This window comes from Sparus aurata, chromosome 12 (assembly GCF_900880675.1).
Source record: "Sparus aurata chromosome 12, fSpaAur1.1, whole genome shotgun sequence".
In the NCBI taxonomy this organism is placed as follows: domain Eukaryota; kingdom Metazoa; phylum Chordata; class Actinopteri; order Spariformes; family Sparidae; genus Sparus; species Sparus aurata.
The window spans coordinates 11374378-11392040 of NC_044198.1; the positions used below are offsets into that span (position 1 = coordinate 11374378).

Consider the following 17663-nt stretch of genomic DNA (forward strand, 5'->3'; position numbering starts at 1 on the left):
CTTGAAATACAATAACAACACAAAAATGTAAGTAAAAACATTTATTTACAGCACACACTCAACTCGATCAGATTATCTCTTGAGTTCACATGTCAGTCATCTTTGGCCAAAAACGTCTCGTTTGAACATCAGCGACTCGGAACTCTGGTGAAGTTAATGCAGCGGCCCTGGAGACAACAAAAGACAAATACATAATATAAACATAGAACACAAGCAAACCAATGGTGATGCATGTTGTGTTTTGAAGCTAGAAAGTCAGATTTACACGGAACAGCACACAAAATGTACGCTCAAAATGTTGGCTTTTCGTTTGAGCTCAGCTTGATCAATGTCACACTTCACACAGAGAGACAAAACATGACGATAAACCATCAGATTTAGATCAGAGAGGAAAACAATCCTGGATCATTAGAGGGCCTGCAGCCTGCTTGATGACGCACTACACAACCGCTGACATTCAGACTGTTATCTATCACAGCTGAGTTGATGGAGTAAGCTGTTAATTTGACTGTTGGGTAGGTAATTAGAGGGGGGAAATTGGGCTGTGTTATTTTCTGTTATTATCTAATCAAAGTACCGTCGAGTCAAGAGGGCGGATTCATCTTCTAATCAAATTAACTGGCGACAAAAAGAAAATGTCAAAAACTTCTTTGTGACTGCAGACAGACGAGAAATAAATGATCAAAGTAGTCTGAATTGATTGGCGGCAATGTTTTCGTTCGTCTGACTGACAGTTGGAGGGAAATGCTGCAGATGTTTCTCACCTTGTCCTGAGATGTGGGTCTCATGACTGCCACTCTGTCGTACTGTCTCCTCAGTAATGCCAGCAACGCGTCAAAACGCCCCTGAGATGGAGTGAGATCAAGTTGATTCAGTGATAAACACAAGATAAAAATACCGATAAAGAATGCGTGTGAAGAACAGCAGTGAGAAATTCAGATTCAGATAGATATTGAAGCCTTAAAGCATTTAGAATCTGCCGATATTGGAAGAGTGAGCACTAATGACTTGTGATTAATGACACTACTGTCTCACCTTGATCGGGGTGTACCATTTGGACTGTGGCGGCGTGTTGAAGACTGGAGGAGGTCGTGGTGGGGGTCGGGGTATGATGGGCTCCTCCACCTCCTCTGGCAGAGTGACCACAGCATCTTTGGTTTTCTCCAGCCGTGAGCCTTCCTCTGTGGACCCCTTCTGCCCCCAACGCACCTACAGACCATGGGTACGTCACTGCATTCATATACCACTGTTTGTGTGTTCAAATGCTGAAGTTTTCCTCAGCTATCACATTTGTATTTACCTCCATGCGTTTGATTCCTCCAGGACCTCTGCCTCCGTAGTATGAAGCGTCCACTGTGGGCCATCTGTGTTTGGGCGAAGGATCTTCTTCTGGTTCCTTGAAAACATACAAAAGGACATTGAAATAACTTTTATATGTTAAAAAAAAACAAAATTCCATACCATTACTATCCAAAGTAGAAATCCAGATCTAAATTTTAGACCAAGTCAATCAGTCTTCCCTGTACTTAATGCTGGGACAAACATCTTTAAATGACTCGACACCAAACAGTGACTACGATGGCTGAAAACTGAAGCCAGTGCTCATGTGGTGCAGTACCACTAACAGCCACAAGATGCTGCTCTATAAACTGACAAGCACCATCAAGAGTCTCCTCTTGGAAAACTTTTTTTTTTTCCACATTTGGTGGAATAATCCGGTGGCAATAAAAAAATGGCTTTTTCATTATCAAGAGAGCAAAGTTTAAAGAGCGGCATGACATCGCTGTGGTTGTTTGTGTCGTGCACATACAAGTGCCCAGCCCGTATAGACTTATAAGACACTGAGAATACAGCTGCAATGGTGGAAGTGTGTCATGTGTAGGATTTAGAGATATTTAGGGACAAACATTTTATGCTGTATATTGGCAGAAATGGGATGTTATTTTCTTCAATGGACAATCACCTGAAACTAATAATAGTTGTGTTTTTGCTACCTTAGAATGAGCCCTTTCTGTGTACAGAGGGAGCAGGCTCTTCTTCCACTCAGTCTGTCATGACTCTACGAAAGCCCAGAATTGACAATCCAAACACTGCATTTTTTATTTTTTTTTCAAATCTGCCTGAACTTCTTGACTTTTGGTTAAATTCGACCTCACAATATGTTCATAATTTAGGTTTGTGCTAAACAAACCATCATTTCTGAGTAACAAATTGTGCTGAGAACCAAAAGAAAGAAAACCTGGATGATGTGAGCCAAAATGTGTCGGTCTCACTACAACTGATGATGTAAGAGAAATACGTTTCCCACCAGTCTGTGGCTTACTCACGATGATAGGAGGTGGAGGAGGTGGGCGTTCAGGGGGTGGGTCTCTGATCACCTGTAAGAAACAATATGACAAAAGGAAAAACAGTCACTCTACAGTTATCGTAGTGTTGCCAAAGTTATTACTAACACCTAAAAAATGTGGCCGACTCCCTAAATAACAGTGACACTGAATTATGGTTCATACTTCCGCTGGGCCAGAACTGGCACATATATGGACCTTAAACTCACCACAGTGCAGCAGAGAGGCCAGAACCACCAGAGCAGGACCAGAGCCAGCAACAGCAACAGAGCCAAGAGCAACCACAGCACCCAGGTCCCATCTGACTGAAATATACACACACTAATCAGCTGCACATTTTACACCACACACACATCTACGTTTTCCTCCTAAGGGACACGTAATGGGTGAAAGTTGACTGTTTGACAATTGCAATTATTGGCGACCTATCATTCGTTGTTACATTATAATAATAAGAAGAATATATCTAATTTGTAAAGCACTTTACATTTAAATAAATCACCAATGAAAGAAAACATTAGTAAAAGAAAAAAAGAAAAACACCTGAAAGTCAAAAGCAACTTAGTGGTCATAGGATCTGCTAAAAAGGAAAGTTTTAAGTCCTTTTTTAAAACATTCAACAGTCTGTGGTGCCCTCAGGTATTCAGGGAGGCTGTTCCATAGACGAGGGGCGGCAGAACAGAATGCTCGGTACCCTAAGGTGCGGAACTTAGTCCTTGGGGGGTGGAGACGGTGAGAGTTGGTCGAGCGGAGGGGTCAAGATGAGGTTTGTGTGGTTAGCAGTTCTTTAAGATAGGAGGGGGCGTTGCCATGGACGACACTGGTGAGTGAGGACGGAGACCTTGTAATCAATCCTGGCGGAGATGGGAAGCCAATGAAGTGAATGGAGGATGGGTGTGATGTGTTCAAACTTTCGCACTCTCATCAGGATCCTAGCATGAGGTATTATTGCTACTCACACATCTTGTGGCGTAGATGGTGATGGGACTGGAGATGTAGGATTTTCCATCGTTCAGGCTGACCAGCACCTCGATCGATCTGCAATCATCAGACAGAATCAGAAGAAGAGGAACCAGTTCCAGCACACCTCTTATTATTATCAGCTACAACTATCATACTTAGTTGTAAGCCCTCATTGTACAGTATGTTAGAACAATTCAAGCCACATTTGAGCATCACTTTTGTTTCATTCCTCCCAGTATTCACTGGATAGTTACCTGTATTGATCATTTATTATGATGATTTAGTGAACTAACCTTGACCCCTATGAACTATCAAAGGTCAGTAACGTGGTTTGATAAGTTACTCAATTTCTCATTTTGTCATTTATTCATTAATAATGAGGCTGTTGTAATCTCACAGTTGCTGTCAGTTTTAACAAAACCTTCACAGATCACACCAATCAGTTGTCTCACTGTTGATGTGAGGAACTCTCTGACGTGGTGTTTGACACCTTCACAGTTCTAATTAAAAAAATCATGTCGCATTTACAGATACACTCAGTTGGAGTATTTCCATTTTCTGCTACTTTGTACTTAAAGGTGCACTGTGTAGTCTTGGGGAAGAATTTTAATCAGAAGAGAATTTTGCTTGTTTATTCAGTTATGGAAAAAATAAATATTTCTCAGTTTGTATTATTACCTCATGAATATTGTAAATATTAGAATTCAAATTTCTTCTCCAAAACTCTTTACTTTTGATACTTAAATAGGTTCTATACCTTTACTGAAGTACTATTGGTGTGGTGATTATTATGTTTTCACACAATATCTTTACCTTCACTTAAGAATGACTTTTGGGTTTAACTTGTTTTTCTGGTAACCTTATCAGGTTCCCTGCCTTTAGTTCCCACATCATTAGTGCCAATAACACTGACTCACTAAAAAAAAGGAAGCCGTTCCCATTCATATTCTTATCATTTTGGGGATCAGATTTCCTTGTTCACCGTTAAGCATGCAGTTAAATATTGTTTGGTTCCAACTTTTGAGGTTGGACTCAACTGAGATTGTTTCAGCTCCGTCCCTGCTGAATTATACAAACTATGTATGAGTGTTTCTGCATGGAGGGAGTGTGACAGAGTGGGCGAGACATGATGGAAAGCGAGAGAGAACTGGGGACAGATAGGGAGAGAAGGAGGGAGCGCTTAAGTGGGTGAAGTTAAATCAGCTTTGGCTCGCTCACTAAATGCCACAGAGATATTTATTCTGGTCAGACTGGCTTCAGATCATCCAACGCTTTGAGCTGTTCGCACATATTTCTCCTGTAAACATTCTCCTGGCTTCTCTCACCGCTGAGCACATTTGTAGTTTCTAATTTCCACCTGTTGTGTTTGCTCAGGCCTAGTGCGGATCGACACGTAGAACTTTATCGTTGTTTCAATTTACGAGCAGGAGGAAGTTAGGAATGTACATTACTGCGTTATTGATCCATCATCTCTGTGAAATGTCGCCACACCTCAGTGTCGTCCTGGGGGGACACCATTGCTCTCCACTGGGCCGATGAAACACTTTTTTTTATGTGCCTGGGTCGAGCCAGTGTTGTCAGAGAAATACCATGGTCGTGATGTTATAAAACGATGTCAGCCAAATAGCTTTCCACAACTGTTTTATTTAAAAAAAATTTTAATCTTGTATTTTTTTTTAAACAGGCTCAGTATCGGCCTGACAGTGAGAGAAAAGGCTGATGCAGCGCAGAGAAAAACAAGGACAAAAGCCGGATCGTGTCAGCTTGGATAATGAGAGCTTCACTCACTATTTTCAGTGTTGGAACACAAGTGGGGTTTCTCAGCTGTAGATTAAGAAATTCTTGTGGCTACTGTTTAATCTGAGGGGGGCTGCAACACTACACCATTGACTCTACTTATCAATGATCAAAATGCGAGGACGCAATAATATAATTCTAATTAGATTTGTCATCAGCGTTTGGCATTTTTTAACGACACAAAACATATCAAACTTTTTTTTTTCCACTGGCTGCTTGTTTACAGTTTCACACAGGGTCACAAATGTTGTGTGTGTGTGTGTGAGTGTGACTTGACTTACTGTCCGACCTCGTGCAGAACAGGAGCAGGACACAGCAGATGTCCGTCTCTAACTACTGTTGGCTTCTGGTCTAAGAAGAAACAGAGACAAACAAACACTGAGACACTGTTTCTTCCAAAAAAAAAAGTTAAAAATAATTCAGTCAACACATCAATTTGCCTCTCTGTGCAAAAAAGGTGGCCAACACAATTGGTGCTGATGGTGTTTTGACTCCTGAAAGATAGCTTTCAAATCATAGTCTTTGGTGCATTGTGTAGTTTACTCTATGGGAAGGTTGTATGTGTCATGGTTTGGGTTTTTTGGTTTAGATATCCCGTGTTTCCTGTTTTATTTTGTAGTTATAACCTCATGTGTCTTGTTGTGACTTTCCACTTCCTGTCTTTGTCCTTTTCTTTCCCCGCCCCCCTTTTTTTTGTGTGCACCCATGTAACATGTGTTGATTACTCCTGTGTATTCCAGCCTGTGTTTTCCCCTCATTCTTTTTCAGTTCCTCTGTTGTTTTGTTGGTGTTGGTCCTGCAGCTCCTGGGTTCCTGTGCCGGTTCCTTTTTCCCTTGTCCCTGTGTGTCCTCTGTGTCCCTGCTTTGTTCTCTGAGGCTTCTGGTTTATCTTCTGATTTGTAAACTTTTCTGTATTCCTTTGCCGGCCTCTCTGTTGCCAGTTTTACATGGCCTGTGATTTTATTGCTCACACTTTTGGATTTTGGACATCAGCTCATTACAGCTCACTTTTTGTTTGCAGCAAAGGAAAGAGTGACAGGAATTTCCAGCAGAACAGATCAAAAACAAGAAGAAACCAAAGATAAAATACAGTCATGTCCTCCCAGTGACCCCCCTCCCTTCGATCTGTTAATAGACTAATGACATAGATCTTCTCCCTCCCCCTGCTCTCATAATGTCTCCTCTGTTCTCCGGGCTGAAGTCAATAAAAAGCAGCCACTGTTTGTTACTGGACGTCATGACTCTGACTTTCCACAGCAACACAGAGATCTGCATTTCGCATCACATTTCACTTCATAGATGATGTTGTCCTGCAGTCCCATGTGGGCACATGTTCGAAGCATCGCTGGTAAGTAAACACGCTGAATATCACATGTGATGAGTGTGGTGAGTGTGTGTTGTTCACTGACTGTATGTCTTTTGATTGACAGTGATGAAGCAGAGGATGTTGTCTCTCCTCTTGGATCCGCTGAAGCCGCTGCCCCTCAGCACCACATCGAACGACTCTGAGAAACATCAGACACATTTCACAGCCGTGACGTTTTACATACACTGCAGCTTACAGACACAGCAGTCCTTAAACAGCAAGTATAGTGTATGGTAACTTAGCAAATCAGAAGGAACAAGAGGCTCGGTGAGCGAAATGCTAATGCCAATATGATAACATGCTCATAATGCTAATGTATAGAAGGTATCGGGTTAATCGATTGTATAAAATATGGATGAAGCTTCCAAGTGCAGCCAGTGTGGATGTACATCAAACCTCCATTCTTTATAATGACCAACAGAGGGCGACTCCACTGGTTTCAAAAGAAGTCTGGTTGTATGTAAGCTTATGAGAAAATTACCCTACTTCTCAATTGATTCATAACCTCAGTAAACAGTTTCAGTTTCAGAGTTTTTGGTCTCAGTCATCAGTATCAAGTCTTCTTAAATACAACATGATGTTAATTTTGTAAATGATGGTCTCATTTAGGGGAAAAAAGGACAATAAAGCAGGGTATGCTTTAGGGCATGGCTACCTAGTGATTGAAAAATCACCACCATATGGATAGAGGCGAGGCAGTGAGTGCTCCCCAGCTCAAAATGGTCACTTCTGGCTCAATAAAACCCAGATGGCAACGACCAAATGCCAAACTTGAGGCTTCATAATGGTAGTCCACAAACCAATGGGTGATCTCATGATGGCTTTACACTGACCTATATCATGTTCACCATCGTTGTTAAGCTTGTTAGCATGCTAACCTTTGCTAAAGAGCATTAAACACAGTGTACGGTACGGGCGAGGCTGATGGGAGTGTCATTAATTTTGGCCATTAATAAAATTGCTGGACAAAATCCTCAACTAAAGGATGGTGCTAGGAGGTTGTTAAAAATCATCCTGATTGGGGTCCTGAGCACGGGTACCAAATTTCATAGCAATCCATCCAATAACTGTTGAGCACTTTCATTTAAAAGCACTAAATTTCAACCTCATAGTGGCAGTAAAAGGAGTCAGTGAATCACCAAAGTCATTAGGCATCATCCTCTAGGGATCATTAATATCTGTCGGTACAAAATGTTCACAGCAATACAGCCAATCTTGGTTGCAATGTTGTAGTTTGGTTCTGTAGAACAAAGCAACAGACCAACATTCATTAGCTGGTGTGGTTAAAATACCATTTTACATAAGGACATGATTTTTTCCCACCATATATTATCTGCATAGATGCAACAAACTCTTCCCCCTAACTTACCATTCACACAAACACTTGACGGCTCTATTGTGAACACATCTGCGCACGTCTGCTTCAGGATCTGTGTGGGGACAAAGATAATGGCAACAGCTCATGTTGTAGGTCTGTACTCTCACACTGTGTGCCAACGTCTGTTTTTGTGGTGTGACCTCACCGAGCTGACGATGTCCTTGAGGGCATGAAACCCGGACAGCACTGGGAAAACCTGGTCCGTGCTGTCTGCTATTTCAGCAAGCTGTAAAACAAAATGTATGTTATTTTAAAGCGGCAATGTCGACATCAGTGTTTGTTGGTTCTGGTGGCCAATGTGGACAGAAGTGGTATGAGCACCACCACCTAGTTTCCTAATATCTTGATCTGGATGTGCGCTGGCTTTGAAGCAAATGGAATAAAGGTGCAACATATTCTTATTAACATCTTCTCTTTTCTTTTCCATGAATAATAACCATAATAACAATGTAGAAATAGCTAACCATCCGCTGGTGTAGGTCATATATCTATAACAAACTTTACATTCCACTTCTTGCCTCCATTCCGGGAGGTCTTCTGCTTATTTCAGTTCAGTGCTTCAGCAGCGTTTAGGGAGGAAAAGGCGGGTTATAGGAGATGAAGGCTGCGGACAGCTGGCTGTACCTTTCATCTCCTGCTTTAATGATAGCAGAACAGGAAGCTTGTCTGGCGTTATCTAATTAGAGTGATGTAATTATTTCCTCCCCAGACTGCAGAGTACACTCGGTCACTAACCGGGCAGAGGGACACTTGCACCCGTTGACTACTGGAACTTCCACAGTCATGATTTTTAGGACTTTAAAGTATTACAGATTCTTATTAATACTTATTATGTTGAAAAGTGATGTGATTAAAGCGGCTGCAACAGCAAACCAATCAATATTAATGCATGAATGACTCAGGGCAGGGGGGATGTGTACCACTTTAAATGAAAAATTGCAGTGTTATATTTCTCAGCCAATGTAATTACAGTTTCTTTGCGCTGTAAATCTTATAATGGATCACTTCTGACCCATGCTGACTGCAGACCAATGGCTCCTCTGGGATAATGCCTGTTTTTGTATTCCTTTCCAAACAAAGTCAGCAGGATACATTTGGGTTCATTCGTATTCAGCATTTAAAAAAAAACAAGATTTCATCCCCACTGAGTTTAGTGTTTTCATTACTAACACAACACTCCCTCTCAGTCACCCGATACCTGCACAGGAGGGAATCAAAGTCCCTCAGAGGATGTGGGAACTCAAACCAAAATGTTTTCTGTGTTTTGACACAATTTAAATGCAGAATAAACTACAAATCCCTGCCAGCTGCGTGCTGTTCTGTCCTCGGGAGGTTTCAGACCAACCAAACGAGGTCAAGGTGAGTTGATAAATTCGGGCCAAAAACAGAGCGGCCTACTGAAGCTCTGACCCACACACACTGACACACAGAAAGACAAATACAAACTCAATGTTTGAACAACCCACACTGTCAGGACGAGAGAGAAGTGTCTCTTTCTCACAGGCCAACAAATGAAACTAATGAGAAACAGGGGGGAAACAGAAAGAAGTCCTCCTACCTGGTTTTGGTCAAAGTCCATGACCCCGACACAGTACACCCGAGCTCCGTACCCTCTGGCTTTGTCAGCCTGGGAAGTACAGACACAAATTTCTACTGACATACTCATGTAGATCATATATGATGATATAGTATAGTATTATCTTTAAATGAATTCATGTTAAATCCCATATTTTTTATATTATCACATAAGAGAAGTCTTATATACAGACCAACTCAACTGGGGACCTGTGGGCCGAATGCAACCCTTAAACAACCTCATTCTAGCCCTTTAATCATTCTATTAGTTATGTCTGTTGCTAAGCATTAAAAAATACTCTTATTTCATAAAAAGAAAAACAACAAAGCAAATCTTTTTTTTTTGTACTGTTCTTGAATAGAAGTCAATGGCTGCTTGAAAAGAGTTAGAAAACTTAGAATTTGTGGTTTGATCATTTTCGCACGTACAATTTCATCACACTGTTTTTATTACTTCAAATTATTTAGCAGCAAAGTGTGTCTTTGTGTACGTGCGATACCTCCTGTACGCTCAGCTCATAGGGGTAGATGTCCAGCTTGCCATCGGTCAGAACGATGATGATGGTGGATGACGGTAAAGTTTGTGCATTCATCTGATCGGACACCTGATGAGTGAAAATACCGTTATAGAAAAGTTTGGTTAATCGCTGTCTAAAGCAGCACATCATCTACTTTAGTAAACTTTTGTAGTCTGATCCATAGTCTAATCTAATAGCATTTGTGGCAGTAGGGAACTAAGGAGCTAGTAGTTCATGTTGAAAAATAATTAAGTGTAATTGACAGGCTCCTGGCAGGTAGTCATAATGTCAGATAAGAGCACCTACCGCTCTCATGCCTTCGTGCATGTACGTTTCACCAGCAGGTCTGATCTGGCTCAGCTTCACCAAACCATCATCTATCTTAGACCTTCACAGCCAGATCACAAAACACAGAACCACAGTGTAAATAAAGACTAATAAGAGCTCTGTGTGATGTGGTTATCAGTGTTGGGAAGTTGTTTTTCTGTGAGGAGGAGGAAGAGGAGAAAGATGGAGAGGGAGTGAGGCGGAGAAGGAGCAGCAGAGGAGAGAAGGAGGTGTAAGAACTGAACAAGGTACCTGTCTCCAGTTAGTGGCAGTATTACAGCTGCTCTGGCTGAAAAGACGATGTAGGAGACCCTCATCCTGGGACTGAAACACACACACAGGAAGCTTGTGAATCAACAGATTTACGCAAGCAAACAACACCAGAAACTGTGTTTTGTATATTTAAAAAACTGGCTCTGGATCTGAAAACAGAATTTCGTGTCAGCGCTTTTATATAATAATTGATAATATAATAATATAAAAGCTTTTGATTGGACAGAAAATAGATTAAAACATTATAACCCACAGGATTACCAGAAATAACATGATAATGTGTGAATACTATATAATCTGAAACAAAACATGGCAAAACATGGTTTAATTTATTTTTTCTCTGGGATAGTGCTGCATGTACAACGCAAGAGCCTTCTCCCTAAATTTTGCGAGTTCATCTTCTGGGTCTGGGTTATATGTAATGAGACTATGAAAAATAAGTAAATTAAATTGACCAGATTACATTGTAATCAGATTATAGTTACACAGCCAAGAATCACTTGATTATATTTTTTATTCCTTATTCAACATACAGCAAAGTTATGATTTTCTTTTATAATAACAAAAGCTCTACTAATTAATGAATATAGCTGAATATGCAAAATGCATTGAATTTGCACTGAAACATTTTTGAGATTTATTATATTATATATAAAATTATATTTATCAAACTCAGATGTCAGTGGGTACGTCAATTTTTTAAAATGTATTTTAAGGTGCAATATTTCCAGTGCTTGATTATAAAGTAAACTAAAAGTAATTCAACACACACTCAGTTTAGAATCTTCTTTTATGTCACTAATATCAATAGTGTTATTTTTATAAAGTCAGTAACTGATTACATTTCAAAGTACACTGTTTATCTTTATATATCTCTATATGTAATTCTGCTACTTTATCTGGTTGAATGCTGAACTGTATTTCGTTGTCCTGGTAGTTTACTTATGGTGTAATGACAATAAAGTTTGAAATCGCACACAATGCCAATTTCTACATAATGTTGCTTTAGCATTACCATTCATCACCCTGCATTTAATTTAATTAAAGGTAAAGAATTTTGGAGAAATATTGTTGAGTGTCGGGGTCATTCATAGGTAGGGTAGCTAAATACTGATGCGTTGGGTTGGTGGTGCAGTCGAGGACCTGAATGAGACTCAACAATCAGTTATCTTTCTCAAGAATCACACACATGCACTCACATCAATGCATGGCCAGCCCTGGTATGAAAACAACAGACAGAGGAGCTCAGATTACAACACACGCAGGGGGAACGTTATCTTCCCTATGCCCAGGAAGCCATTACTCCGCTATGTCTCTTCATAGCATACAGATGCTTTCTGCTATATTAATGTTCAACATGATCAACCACAACACAGTGGTATGATGTCAGTGCCATGCTCACCCAGTGATTTCCACGCAGTAGGGAACTGAACCCCTAACCTCCATCAGTTGTTACTTCCTTGCTCTGCCCTTCAGGCTGTGGAAGGGGGACAGGGCTGTCTGTTGTGGTCAGCACCACCTTCAACATCTGGGTGGATGTTTTACTCTCATATTTAGCAACCCGCTATTAAACCTAAAGATATCACACACCCTCTGCACCAGTACCCAGAAGGGTTTTGGGGTAGTTGGTGGCCCTGTATGATGTCTGCTGCCCAAAATAGCCATGGCCTACTTTTCTACGCACTACCACTGTTTGATCTGTAATTTAAAGACCTATAACGACTCCACACTCTTTAAATAGTCTTTTTTTATTAGTGTAATTTCTGATGTATGACTCTAGTTCACATTTAATACGCTGGGCTGTCTGTAAAGCACTTTTCCCATCATTTTTGACTGTAAAGTGTTGTATTATTTCACATTTACTAATTCTTTTTGTTGTTTAAATGCCCCTAAAATCTGTGGAGGAGGAGATGAGAGAAGAGGGGCTGGAGAAAAGAGAAAGGAATAACATCACAATATGTGAAAACACACAACTGAAGCTTTACTTACCTGATAAACCTGTTGGTGAGCTGCTCCACAAATCCATAGATCTCATCCCAGTGTCCAAACACGCTGCCTGACCTGCAAAAAAAACAGGCAGTGCCAGAGAGATAAATCACGCTCATCCAAACAAGAAACATCACATCTAACACAACACAAGATTAAATCAGCAGCAGGCCAAACCACGAGGACAACACGACAAGCAGAAAAAAACAAGGGAAGGTCCTCATAAGTAGAGTTAATTCGTTCTCAACCTGCGGTCGGGCACCCTGAATGAGGTTGCAAGTTAATTCCTGGGGGGTCATATTTTAAACTGGAGAATATTTGTTATGCTACATTGCTTGTACCTGTGACTGAATTTGCCTTAAAGAACAAGTTCACCCAAAATTTAAGATACAGTCATTATCTACTCACTCCCATGCCAACGGATGCAAAGACAACACAAGCTCATCCGGCAGGATCCAAGTCTCTGGAAGCCCCAAAATCCCAAACTGATTGGAAAAGATGATAATTAAGCCCTCAATTTGCGAACGATGCTTTAGAAGATTATCAAAAGCCTTATGAGTTTCTTATTATTGTTAACAAACATAGTTATTGAGTTTCACAAACTTGACTTTTATTTCATTGTTGAACCTTTACAAAGCATTTGTTGCTGCTTTATTGAGAGTTATACATGCCTTATTATGCATTTCTTAACAGATAACTAAGCCTTTTGCTTCTATTTGATCTCAAGCGAGAGTTAAGGCTAATAAATTCAACATATCAACTGAGGGTTACTACCAGGACTTTGATATAAAGCACAACCTCTAATCAAAACACGTCACTAGAAATACATGTTGCACAGAGTAAACACAGAATAGAAAACTGAATCAGAAATTGTGTTCTGTTCTCGACTCAGTTTGTTCATACTTAGCAACAACATAACACACTGAGAGGAACTCTGGAGGCTCTGAAAGTGAACTTTCTCCAAGTTACCACACACACACACTCAGAGGAGAAGAGAGTAACACAAACTGTCAGACCTGCAGTGAGGCAGCAGAGGGACATGGAAACCAAACACTGCCATACAAGGAGAGGACTGAGTCTCTGCACTGAGGTTACAAATATTACATTACCACAGACAGAAACAGTGTGTATCCACTCACCTGTCCAAGACAAAATAAATATCAAACGCTCCATCACAGGACGCATCGTCACCATCACTTGGCGATGAATTCACAGCAACACCTAGAAGAAGTAGGATTTGGCAACATATCCACATCCGATCCATAATCCATGTGTTTCATATCAGCAGTCAGCCCATGCAGCTACAGTGCGAGTCCCGCATCACTGTTCACAGCATCAGGCCGGAGGATCACATGTTGGATCAGTGCTGACTGGAGGCGCGCACACACACACACACACACTCACACACATACTGGAGCTGTGAGCTCTGACAGCAGGCTCTTAATGAAGGAAACGGGGCAGGGCTCACAGCTGCTGCGGCCTGCTGTCACAGCGGCAGCAGCAGCAGCAGCACAGAGACAGCACTTCCCTCAGGACTCTTCAGAGTAGACCACAGACAGCGACACGGACGTGTGGCACTTTTATAATGTTGCTGCTGTAATCCATTTATAAATATATCTAAAAGCATTTATTTTGTGATATGCCGCTAAAATATTCACCCTGTTATCTTTTTTTTTATAGAGATTTGTATGTTTGCATTTATTTGTATTTACATATTTACTTGATTGTTTCAGAAGGATACTGCTGTACACGGCCAGAGTCAGCCTTTCGTTCCTTCTTTTTTTAAATTTAGGCCTAAATCTATCTGTTATATGGATTATATTAGTCTGCTTTTCTTTTCAAGTCCCTGGACAGATCTTATATAATCAACATAAAAAATACAATTAGAATGAAAACAGTTCGTATGAAACATTTGTATTAAAATACTTTGTAAGTTTATAGTTTATAGGCATGCAAAAAAAAAAAAAAAAAAATTTAAAGACCACATTGATGGACAGTAAAGATGCATAGGTAATAGTGGTACGGTCTATATAAATTAATTGCAACCAAATTGTATTTTTCTATTTTTTAAAGCTTTGTTTTTTTGTATCACTGTGTGGTAAGCCTACATAGATTTTCAGGCACATACATTAACAACATAACATTAATTCAGATTTCTAACATACCGTACAAAGAAACAGTTTGTTAGTATTGATGATCATACAAACGATAAAGACATTTCATGTCTTGCATGTGTTAAAGCGTCTACAATAAAATTAGAGAGAATATGTAAAAAAAAGAAATGTTTCAGAAAATTTTATTCAATGTGATTTCATTCCTGTTTGATGTCTGACTCCAGTATGCTTTTATTTTGAAAGGGGAAATCTTTTATTTTCCTGTGTTGTAGAGGCCACTCAGATTTGACTTTCAGTTGCCAGAGCAGCTGGCATAAATACTGACTACAATACTGAGACAACAAAAGCACAAAGAACTTAAAATAACTACTACGGAAACTATCTGACCTTTAAATATCCCTGGATTTTGAATAAGAAGTGAAGGGAGACATTTTCCTCTCTATATAAAAATATATAAAAAAAAGAATTCCTTCTCCCTGAAGAGAAGAGTGTTTCAAGAGTTTATCAAAATTTGCTTGTCAGTCGATGAACAATCCAGCAGTGGCTTACTCCCTGACTCATAATTCACTCTCCCAGTGATGAACTCCACCGTTTTCACTTCAGGACATACAAGTGCATCATGTCCCTGTAAATCTGTTGCAGATGGAAAATCAGAATAGAATATGCTAACACAATGTCCTTGGTATGTCAGAGTGATTTGCAGCTCGTTGCATGAGCCTGTTTCCACATGGCGACTCGTTCATTTCAGCTTGTCCGAGAGCTGAAATTAAACCGACCCCTTTGTCTCAAGAGAGCGGACTGGGCTTGACACTAAACACACACGTCTTTTCACCACCAATACAACCAATCCCCTAAAGCGCACTTTGTCATGCCCCAAATGCTCAATCTGAGATGATCAACACATTCCAGTAGTTCTTTTCCAGTGTTGTGCTGTAATTATCTATGTCATTGTGTTTGCAGGGATGCAGTGCATAGACTGCCTGTGGCTTCCCAGTGGGTTTAATTGTAACTTTTGAGTAGGATGAAGTCATGACAGTAAACAACTCAAATAATCACATACCAAAGTCAGTAAGTCAGCAAATGTCATTTGCTATGTCTAATCTTGTGCTACAGCCTGGGATCCCTCAAGGATATACAGATACAGACGGCTGTTCTGGATTATGTGATCCGGGCTTTGCTCTTGGGTGAGGTTCTTGGACGGGACAGGAGCTCTTGCTGCACGTTCCCTCCAATTGTTGCTATTTCTTCTTTTATTATAACAAAGACTAAACACGTAATGTTTAACACAACTGCAGAGTGAAAACATGAGGAAAGACAGAGAGCGCCAAGTCTTCATTTCAACAGTTTTAAAGGTCACCCAAAATGTATGGAAATTCGGTTATTAACTGATCAACCCCATACTAATGGAAAGTTGAGTCCACCAAACAATTCTTGAGCTTCACAGCAAACAGCAACAACAACATTGCAGCATTCTCCTGAACAACTGCAGCAGACAGGGACTTGTTTTCAAACTTTAAAGGTGCAATGTGTGCAAATTTTAAGACGATCAACAAAATGCGAAGAAACAGTTTTGGCTTTGTGACATTTATGTATTATGTTCTATCTACTGAAGCTAACATGCTAAACAGTTAGCCCCCTCCCACTCCGGTCAAAAGCTCCTGTTCTAGTGGTGTAAACACCAACACCTGATACCAGAGCACCCAGTCTGGACCGCTAGTTAGCTGGCTAACTGAGCTAACTAGCTACCAGCACTTAACAGCTACTCTGGTGATATGCTGCCCCCTGTCTGTTATGAGTATGAATTCCACAGGTGGCAATTTGTCACATATTGCACTTCATAAAATGGCTTCGTACAGCTCATCCAGCTTAATCCAAGTCTCCAGAGGCCCAAGATTTTCAGTGGAGCAGCTACAGTGAAGATTTCAACTTTAAAAGGGTGTAAATAACTTCGATCCAAATCAATTTTAAATCTTGTGACCTCTGGAGTCTTGTTCCAGGACTGTTTTATGGAATACAAAACTTCACCCGACCCTCCGTCTGCATGAGAAGGGTCAGTAGATGATGAGGGATTTTTTAAATTTTTGGGTGAACTTATCCATCAAGGAAGATACACACTGTGCACAAAAGGACCAAATGATGCGGGATGCGGATGATACCTCTTCAGTCCGACTGTCTTGCTGATGTGAGAAGGGCTCGCCAGATGTTCTGCTGACCTCATTTAAAAAACAAAACCGAGGGTGTTTCTTCATACCACTGCTGATGAAGCTTGAACCACAGCCAATCCCTTCATCAAAAACAAAACAGATGAAATTGCAGGGTGTGGTCACAAGTCTGCTTTATTAAATAGAAAAGCATTTATACGGCCAGAAAACAATCTGCATTGTAATTAAACTGTTGCCAAAAGCAAGGGCGTGATCTTCCTCTCAGACTTTGGTGGAGAAATCTGCACAAACCACTAGAATAAAATACGCCCCAGGACATGTAATGCTCATCTGGACAAAACAGACTAACTCTGAGCCTTTTGGAAATTAATTCAATGTAGGATTCAAGAGATATTTCGCAGGAAAGTTCAGGAAATGATCTTGTTTCATGAATGATGAATGAATGAATGAACGAATGAATGAATGGCTACAGGTGCAGTTCTCCACACCCACCAGTTGGTGACAGCAACGTACGGTGTCGTCGTTTAGTGTAAACACCAGAAAGAAGAAGACTTGCTGTGTTTAGGAGCGGAGTGTCATTTAACAAAAATGTGACCATCTTTTACCGCAATGCCAGCTTCCTAGCCATCCGGATATGGATGAATTATCTGAGCCAGGACATCAACAGTCGGGCCGCGACTAACGGTGAGCTTTGTAACCCCGTTTTCAATCTGTTCATCTGGCTGAAATAACGTCTGATAAGGTCAGCATAACGTTACCCGGATGCTAACATGGCTCGACAATAACAAAACGGTCGGACGTGCAGTTTGAAGATGTCAGTGTGTCCGCATTGTTATTTAAAAAGCCTCTATCGCAAAGT

At 40.6% G+C, this 17663-nt stretch overlaps 1 protein-coding gene across 1 annotated transcript; it reads right to left on the reverse strand.

Annotated features, from left to right (window-relative positions):
* Window positions 1-26: 26 nt before the first annotated feature.
* On the reverse strand, window positions 27-14004 carry LOC115592790 (anthrax toxin receptor 2-like). Its single transcript, XM_030435920.1, has 17 exons — window positions 13668-14004; window positions 12532-12603; window positions 10522-10593; window positions 10249-10330; window positions 9925-10029; window positions 9408-9476; window positions 7995-8075; window positions 7841-7901; window positions 6515-6610; window positions 5387-5456; window positions 3305-3383; window positions 2555-2650; window positions 2328-2378; window positions 1301-1396; window positions 1036-1209; window positions 765-845; window positions 27-167 (listed from the first exon to the last, which is right to left on the reverse strand). Exons 1-17 carry the CDS (start codon window positions 13790-13792, stop codon window positions 129-131), a joined length of 1449 nt encoding a protein of 482 aa, XP_030291780.1. The 5' UTR covers window positions 13793-14004; the 3' UTR covers window positions 27-128.
* Between the last annotated feature and the right edge of the window lie 3659 nt (window positions 14005-17663).